Genomic DNA, 9,844 nt, shown 5'->3' with positions numbered 1-9,844 from the left:
ATTCAACTGCATAGATACTACATGGAAAAAACAGTGCTTAAATTGAAAATGACAAGCCTGCCTGTAAATCCATGATATATTTTCAGGCATGATATTTCCCACTCATGACAGCTACAAATAGGTATTTCAAGCATTTGAGAGAAAGAATTAACTGTTTTTCTGTGGTATAAAACCACTGTGATATCATATATATGTTTCTGGAGTCACCCACCAGTCCTGGACTTTATAGAGTGAGGATTAGTATTACACAACAAATAAATGTGAGAGTCTGACTCAGGTGTATTTTGGTATTTAAGAGTTTGTCAGAGATTTGCATTGTCTAAAGGAGCTCTGGCCCTACTAATGAGTATGCAGGACTTTGGTCATGCCAAGCACTATAAAAGTGACAGTGCCTACAGTATATAAACTAAACAGAGGGCAATTCATCAAAAGATGCCTTAAATTTCAAAATCTTTTAATTAAAATGCATGCACTCACAAAAGAGTAAAGTAAAACAAGCAGACTTCACATAACAGATCAAGCCACCTTTTAACAGTGACTAAATACAGAACAGAAGAAAAGGAAGAGTAGGTGGTTCTAAAATCATGAACAACCCAAACCAATTCCAGCTTGTTTTCTTATTAAGTATTATATTGTTTTCTCATTAAGTATTCCATACACTCCCCTGGCATTTCTGTTCTTCACAGTGCTTCTCTGTTCCGTAGCTGACTGGCAACGGCATGTCTGCCTGCTACTGATTCAGATACCATAAAACATGTGAAACATTTCTTCCAGTATAGAAATTCACAAAACATCCCAGAAAGTTAATTTTTCCACAAACTTTGTAAGTAAATTTTGTAATTCTACAAAGAAAAAAATAACAGGTGATAAATCATGATTATTTTGCCAAAACCAACCCATTCCCTGCACAAAAAAAGTGATTCTAAAACTTTTCAGGCAATAGCTATTCCTAATGTCTACATAGGAGGAATCACAAAGACTATTTTGAGGAAGTTACTCACCACACAATTTCAGAAATTAACAGAGGTTTTAATTTGAAATGACTGGGGTCAAAAGAAGTACCTGAGGACAGATTCTTGCTTAGAGAAAAAGAAGAACTGAGGTTCAGACTCCAGTTGGTTGTAAGACTGATGGGATGAGACTGTAAACTCCACAAACTGCTCTATTTGGTTCATGTACTTGAACCTAGTTAAGATTAGTTTAAAAAACTTAGTTGCGGGGAGACACACAGTGTTCAGGCTATTGCTTCACACAGCTCTGTGAACTCCGGATCAAAGTGTTGCTCTTTCAGTGCATAGGCAAGCTTTTAACTGAAAATAGACCATGGGTGGCTTGTCACTGTAAGATCCATGAGTTTATGACATAAGCAAAATAATTCCTATATTAAAAGATGGGTCTGGAAAATAGGAGGTGGCACAGCAGGGGAGACAGTATTTTAGTGTTACATAAACAAGATAAGAGCCTGGCAAAGCTTTATTACAAAAGGCTGAGTTAAAGGGACCCCAGATGGGGTACCTATGTGCATGGGTGGTCTTAGAAGTACCAAAATAGACAACTTCTTTCTAGACCGAAGCATCCAGACATACCAGCTATAGAGAAGCTGTGTATTATTATATGAATCCATCTTAATACAGAATGGTCAAAAGTACAAGTTCTCCGACACAGAAATAATGTTATCCTCTTCATTTCAAGAAAGCACTGTGCACTTGGTGGGACTTACAAATAACAAAGCATCTTTGTAATTTGTTGGTCCAGGCCACTGTCTTTCCCTGGACAAGTTAAGTCCTTTTTACAGTCAAGGTAAATGGTGATTTTATGTATCATCTGATATTCTGGGAAATTAAAGCAAAGCCTGCTGGTAAATAGGAGAAGAACAGGCATTATTAAAGAAACAGTAAGAATGCAGAGCTTAAAATGAGCAGCAGCATAGTTTAGAGGAAGAGGAACTCCTGATATTAAGTAATTGCAAACTGAGTTATGTATTATTTTCTTTCTACTACGTATTTCTCACACACACACACAAAGCCAAAGAATACATGTCATCAGATGAAACAGTATATCCAAAAAATACTCAACACAGAACTACTACTTCCTGGCCATTGAGTCACTTTTCTGGTGGAAATATCTAGCCAAACAGTACTAATACTTGGATACAGCTTGTAACACCTTAGAGAAACAGCCTAACTTCAGTGGACTTTAAATAAGATTGTTCTTAGATTTTAACATGGCTAACTCTGGTAAGTACTTAACTACAAATACATATTCTATATATGAGATATTTCTGTTGTTATATCTTGTTTTCTATTTCTCCTTAGTTTCACAAGAATTTTTTGCAGGACACTCAGAATTGACACTCACACATACCAGAAGCATTTGCAGGGCTAACAGTAATATATATATATATATAACAACTGTAAGAGCAACTCCTTGTGCAGAGTTTTGTCACACTAGTTGTAGAAATACTTTAATAAAGATTCAAACTGTAGGCACATACTGAACACAGAAAAAAGCACATGTACTTTTTATCCTTTAGAATTGTGTAGCAGAGAGGGTGAGCAATGTACCGTATCTGGTACTTTAACTTGTAAATAATAAGGGCATTTTTTAAAGCAGTACCCAGAGAAATATAACATTTTATTTTAAGTTTGACATGTATATTTTCCAGTTTTGATATGCAGTATCTTCCTACCTATTATCAATTTAATGCAGAAGGATATCTGCAGGTCTAAGACAGCAAAGGGATTGACACTGGTAGCTAACTGGGTTAGTGTTATAGAGCTCACCACTCACACACTACCTCCCAATGCCTTTCTTGTCAAAGCTTCCTAAAAAAGCCAGGCTACTGTGAAGTTTGGACTGGCAACTGAAAATATCTCCTTCCTCTTTTAATCTCCCTTTCTGCAAAGGATCACTATGCAAAAGGGAAAGAAGAGCTGTAAAATGATTTAGAAAGGCAACACTTGAATTATTTGCCTTGCAGCCATTTTTTGGCAGATGATCAAATGACAGCAAGTGCTCCTTCACATGTCTCTATGGTCCCACTTTCCCTCTCCACTACCAAGTACCCATCTTCCCCTCACTCATAAATCCCTTTGAATGAGCCCCAGCACCATGGAAGTGCCGCCATGAAGCCATCGCTTCTCATCTGCTCCAAGCTCCGAAGTTCCCAGTTCAACTCCCTTCTCTCTGGGGAACTAAAGAGAAGCATTAAGTACGTGAAGACTATTATGCTGATGTGTCAGCACTTGCACTAACTGTATCTTTCAGAATAATACGTTAACTTACCAACACAGCGAAAAGCCAAGAGATTAAAAGTAAGGCCTGAATATTAAATTATTCCTAAGTGTGCAGTAATTAAATTGCAGCTCTCAATGTGCATTACAGAATTGCACAAGGTAACATTTCTGTAACTGCCTACAGTATAAAATATTAGGTTCCAAGTAGAAAAGGAAATCTGTACAGGAAAATGAATGATATTAATAGCTGATATAGTTTAAGAGAACACTTTAACCCTGGGCAGCTGCTAGACAAAAACATCTTGTCTCTGAGTAAGTAGTTCAAATTTATGTCCAAACTAAATAATAAGTCACTCCATTTGACAGTGTCAGATTTAAATTCTGAGTCCAGACTATTAATCAACACGTCAAAACAGAAGCAGAGTAATTGCTTTGCCTATAATATCGAGTAACAAGAGGCCTGGCTGAAGCACTTCACTGTTCCTAAAGCCAAGTGTATATTAGGTTGTAATATTGAAATACCTACTTCCACTATCTCTGTGTTTATTTATGGACTTTATCAGAAATTTAGAGACAGTCGAGAAAACTAATCAAAAGAAACTGCCTTATTTTTCTCCTTTTACAGTAGAACAAGCAGTTTCCTGTTAATAGCAATAGTCAGAGTAGCACTTGGGCAAAATGCCTAGTGGGAAAATGACATGAGGTTGGTTCATTGTGTGTATTCTCATGGTTTCCACTGCCTTCTCTTCAGTCCCCCTGTGGAAGGGGACCACATGTAGCTTTCTGGTGGCACTAAAACTACTCATACAGCCTGTTGCAAACTGCCTGCCGTCCCTGTTCCATCAAAGATCAGGAACATACTACACTGCAGAGCACCCAAGAGATGCACTGATTCAGTGAATGAAGAGTGCCCGGAAAAAAGACTCAGATGCATTAATTCTACTAATTCAGGAACCTCTGCTGTAGCTTTAAAGCTGCTTCATCCTCCAAGAGAAGGAATTACCTTTGTCTTCACCACTGCTTAAAATAAAGCAAATAGCTACACACAGATCCAGAAACACTGGCAGGGGAGAGAGAAGTGGAGAGTCATAAATGCCTCATGCAATTTCTTTTTTCAAAGCAAATTCATAGTATTTGTTTTCAAGTAAATTGATTTTAAGCACTACTAATGTAAGTGTGACTATATTAATTTATCCTCCTGCTAGGCCTGTATTATCCCAGCTCATGTTTTGAGATACTTTTTATAAACTCTTCTTTTACATCATGGATAACTGTAATAAAATTCCAGAACCAGCATGTGAACCTGTGATCTTCCTTCAATACATTTCACAATTGAATACTACACAGTAGGAAACAAGTAAAAATAGTTTGCTGCTTTAACTTTGATTTTTGTTGTAGTGATTGTTCTATAAAAGTCCTTTACAGTGCACTGCCTGAAGTTTCATAAATGCAATAAAAAAATACACAAAAGGTGTTACTATAGATTTACTTACATAACTGGTCACCATGTTTATTCATTTTCTGGGAAAGCTCAAAGAAAGGAATGGGAATAAAGAAAAGGCCAATTTTATTTTAAAGCAAGTCACTTAGACACTTCTGTAGTGTATGTTAAATGTATTCTTAGACTTCTTGACTCTTCCAGTAACTGGTAGGTATCCTGTTCATTTTTAATACAACATGTGTATGTAAGACACAATACAGTAAGTAGCACAGACACCAAGTACTAGATGTGAATTAGGCAGTAAGACTCACTTGAGAGGGTGTACTTGTTAGCTCCATCTTTTCTTGGGATTTTTCCTTTGCTAGTCGTGCAGCTTCTTTGAATTCCTGAAATTTTTCAGCAAACTGAAGGTATATATGTTTTAAAAAAAAGGAAAAAGAGAAAGAGTAGGCGTGAAGTAGCACATTACATGCAGAACAGAATGCTGTATTAACATTTTACAAAATCAAATTCTGTCAGTAGAATTTTTAAATTTTTCTCCTTATTGACACTCTACTTAACTGAGTTACACAGTGATATACCTTTCAGTACCTTTCAAACATAATGTATACTGTTTATATGTTAGGAAAATTATGATGCAATGAAATTTGATCAGTTGCCGATAGTGTTAAAAAACCTCACCTCAGAGATGGCTAATAATAGTGACAAGCTGCTTTACACAGCTGCTTTCAGATTCAGGTTTTACTCTCCTCCTGACAACAAATGAGCTGGTTCTGAAGCCTATTGTGGTCACTATTAACCTAGAGCTTTCAATGGGCTTCATTCTCTCACAACTGAAACAATACTGATTTCTTCCCAAATTTTTAACAGCTTTTAAAATTTCAATAGCTAATTAGGAAAGCAGCAGTGGAAATATTGAGTCAAGTTCCTTTCTTGATTGTTCGTTGACATCAATCTAAAGAACAAATTCATGGAACTAAACGCATATACTGAATACTAAATTCAAGAACTGCCTATTGAACTGCCATATAAATCTTGACTTTTACGCTACATATACCTCTTCCAGAAAACAGCTAAAGCAGCAATTTAGAAATACATGCACACTTAAACTTGAGAGATTAAATACATTTATTAAGAATAGGGCTTAGTTTTTCTGGCTAGAGAAAAATTCAGCTTCATAGATCTCAGTTTGACACTACACTAATTGCTATATTAGCCAAGCATCTGCTTTTGTTTCCTGCTGCTTTTCTATAGAACGTTATCAGATTATAATGAACTTAAGACTGAAATGATTCTACAGAAACACTGGAAGTTTCACCAACAGCTTCTAAACCTCACCAGCAGAAACATGCAAAGAAATTGTTTTGCACTGCACGTATTTAGCAGGGACGAAGGCTATCCTTTGTGTGACACCATTTCCTCAAATATTTTCAGTCAGAACTTCACTTGCTATGGAAGATCTAAAAAACCATACTGTCTTTAAATTTCTTCTCCTCGCAGGCTATTAGTATTTGAGGAAATATCATTTCTCTCAACTTGTATTCTATATTTCAGCTGTCAGGTTATTTAAAAGAATACGTTTCCTGAATACAGAAGGAAACAGTGGATACCACCCTGAAAGTCTAATCAATCCAGCATCAAAAAATCTCTCAGAACAGATGATAAAATTGGCAACAGATCACCAGAACTAGATGATACTTATTTAAGACTTGCACACAGACCGCAAAATCTGATAACCTATTATTTAAATAAGCTTTAAGACCAGAGGATTGGTAAATGGAAAACATGATGCTGACATTTAGAATAAATGGCTGAAGACATAAAAGGCAGTAAATATGATCTTCTGCATCACAGTGGTAGAAACTGTAAAAAAAAATATGTAATAGACAGATAAATAGGTAACATTTTAAGAAAAAGCCAACAAAGCTAATGTAGTGGTAATTTTCACAAATTTACTAGAATGCCTTGAGATTGTCAGGTGATGGATAGTAGCAATCTCTTGATAAAACTCCTGAATAACAAAGATGAGATCTCATGGTATGAAAGGCAAGATTCTCTGGAGGATCAACGTTTTAAGGAAAAGACAAAAAATTGTGCAGGGAGACTAGAAGATACTCTTACAAGTATCTGTGGTGGCAACTCTGCCATTTAGCATATTCTTAAGTTATATGCAATAAATCAGGTCAACAGATTCAAAGGGGTAAGACAGACAGCAAACCTGAAGACTATTTTTTGTCATACATCAGGATACTATCAAAAGCACAGACTTATATTCTGGTTGAGGAAGTCATCTCAGTTTTCCCTGAAAATCATGGGACATTCTGTTCCCACTACTGCCAGAGCAAGAAGGACTCTGCTAGCAAATCCTGATCCTGTGAAAGGAATATTCTTCAACATTGGAATTATCTTTCAGGTATCACTAACTTCTGATGGAACAACCTTGAAGCCAATTTGTGGTCTCACATATTGAGAAAAGGTCTAATAAACATAAATAAATATTTAATTAATTTTCTTCTATACTGTTTGCATGTGAAGTTGATTACAGTGCCATTATTGTTCTATCAGCTATTCTCACTCCGCTAACTCTCAGTCACAATAATTGTACAGAAGGAGGTTACTGCTGTTGCACTCTACCCTAGTAATTAGTTTAGGATGACAAAGGCACATGAACAAAAAATGAATAGTCCAAAAGCCAAATATTTACTATAAGCTAAGCAGACCGTGATCTAAAAATAAACAGTTTATTCTATCTGCTCCTATTATTTGTTTCATTAACCTGTTGAAATCAGTCACAGACTAGACTAAGTTTTTTGTGGTTGCAGGCTGTCTTTTGCTCCCTGGGTCTTGAAATACTGGGGCCCAGAGACACTACTGCAAAACAAATTACATACAACAGGGCTGTTCACTTAAGGACTTTGACAAATCAAATACAGAAAAGAAGTTCCAGAAAAAATTGTTAAGTCAACATCTAGAAGAAACCTGTTTCTGAACAAATCCGTTAATGCAGTTTATTTGTTAGCCCTATTATTAATAGACAGTAGTACCTTAAGCCTTAAATTAGATTTCATGTCCTACAGTGCTAGGTATACCAAGGAGTGCTCTGATAAACCTGACTAAAGTACCAGTGCACAGAATGGGAAGCAGTAATCTGAGTGGAGAGACAAGACAAGAAAGAGAATATAGATGTGACTTCTCTAAAGCTACAGAGCTTTTAAAGCTTTTTTTTAAAGCTTTAAAAGCTTTGTAGCTTTTAAAGCTACAAGCCATACAATGGCTTCTGATTCAGCTTTTCCAATTCCAAGACCAACCTATCTACCAACTCCACTGACTGAACAGACTGGAACCTGAAGAAAAGTTTCCTTTCCCCCATCAAGTAGGTTTGTTAATTTTAAAATAACACAAGAAGTTTTACCTTTATGAATTTTAGTAGCAACATTCAGCAGTTGCAACTCACATGAATATCAGTTTGATAATTAAGATATAATACAACAGGAACAGCTTGTTGAAAAAGTCCTGAAGATTCATCACCACAAGCTTCAGAAAAGGTCTGTGACTTGGTATTTTTGTCAACAGATTTATGTGTTCTTTGTAAAACACAGCAATCTGAGTAACTGCTAATCAAACATGTACTTAAGTCAAAATATCTACTGTAGCTTTTCAGATGTTTTCGACAGCAATATGAAGTTTTAATACGAGGGCATAATGAAAACTCTAGACATCTGTTTGAGGGCAGTGAAAGAATGAGACTGAAACAATTGTAATTCAGAAGGCAGTAAGTACCACATGATTAGAGCAATAAAAGAGTCAAGGAATAGGACAGTCAAAAGACTCAAAATACTTTCACTGGCAAGGATAACCTAGTGTTTAAAGTCAGGCAAACATAGAGTGCGTATGACTATAGCGTGATGCTTTGCCTTCAGAAAAGCATTCTGTGATTAAGGAAAACAAGCTAGTCTATGAGAGAGACAAACTAAATTACCATTTATGCTAAATCCATTGAAATATTAAGAAAAGTTATTACCACGTTGGTAAGTAAGAGCCTCCAGGCCATGCACATCAAGTGACAAAGTTACCAAGTTTACTGAAGCAATGATATGTGCACAAATGCACATACAATATTAATATAATTTAGAATTTCCTGTGTTTGTGTTGCTTTGTAGAAATGAAAGCTATCTGATTATGAAAGGAAGAAATCTTACAAGTGTAATACTTGTCCAAATAAAACAGATGTACTGGTTCTCACTTTAATGGTTTTCTAACAGGCCCATAACTTATTCTTGGATAGTGACAACTACTTTCTCAAAAGGTCTGTTATGATTTTTACCTTTTTTTTTAAAATAACAAGCCAATCATTATTCCTTACTTAAACATGTACTATACATTCTTTTTATTGCACTTGGGTTTCCAGATCTTTTATATACTTCGAAGACGAAAATTCTCTGTTTAATGTAGAGACATGTTCTTAAACTAAACTGAAATTCCTCATCTGGAGAAAAATGACACTGGCTTGTACAGGTTCCTGGACAATAGATATTGTCAGAGGAGTATGCTCAGAGGAACTATACCATCATTTTCAGAAACAGCTTTCCTCAGAATAAGGTGTTCCTTCCCTCCTGCACAAGTAGAACAGAAAAAAACACTCACGTATGGCACAGAGTTTCTTTAGTAAACATTTCAACTTTTGTATTCCAACAAGACAATGTAGTTTTCTTTTACACTGAATATATGTCCCACTAGCTTTACTTTAAGCCCACTGATGTTGAAATATCTGTAATTTCATGCACTACATAGTAGAATGCTTGAAAGTGAATGTGGCTTAAAAGACAAAAATGCATGTGAAGGCTACCCACAACTTTTTTCTAGGAGATCTAAATACAGAAGAAACACTAAACTGTCTACTCCTTTAAATTCTGTCATGAAAAACTGTAATGGAAGACCAGCTTCTAAAAAAAAGAAACCTAGCAAATTAATAATTAGAAAGCATTAACAACATACACTGTGATAGGTTAAATCTCCCTCCTTTCCTCCATCAGTTAAAAGAAAACTTGCAGGTATCACACTTTGTCTTGTCTTTTTACATTATAAGGATCGATACAGAACATTTTTTTGTAAATTATTTTTAAATAACAATAGTAGCGAGCACTGAGTCAAGATACAAACAGCAGGA

The 9,844-nt window shown here is 35.7% G+C and overlaps 1 protein-coding gene across 1 annotated transcript in view; it reads right to left on the bottom strand.

The window, feature by feature from the left end:
- Positions 1–3,080: 3,080 nt before the first annotated feature.
- The window catches only part of LOC104622728 (homer protein homolog 1-like), a gene marked incomplete at its 5' end in the record, with an annotated part of 14,321 nt that continues 7,557 nt past the window's right edge, over positions 3,081–9,844 (bottom strand). The window contains 2 exons of the mRNA XM_010289599.1: positions 3,081–3,194; positions 4,989–5,081. Of these exons, the coding sequence (XP_010287901.1) occupies positions 3,081–3,194; positions 4,989–5,081 (207 nt within the window). The remainder of the gene's footprint in view (positions 3,195–4,988; positions 5,082–9,844) is intronic.

The sequence above is a fragment of the Phaethon lepturus genome, unplaced genomic scaffold (genome assembly GCF_000687285.1).
Source record: "Phaethon lepturus isolate BGI_N335 unplaced genomic scaffold, ASM68728v1 scaffold26876, whole genome shotgun sequence".
NCBI classification, from domain to species: domain Eukaryota; kingdom Metazoa; phylum Chordata; class Aves; order Phaethontiformes; family Phaethontidae; genus Phaethon; species Phaethon lepturus.
Note: the sequence above shows the minus strand (reverse complement) of the source record. Positions and strands in the feature narration are given on the sequence as shown.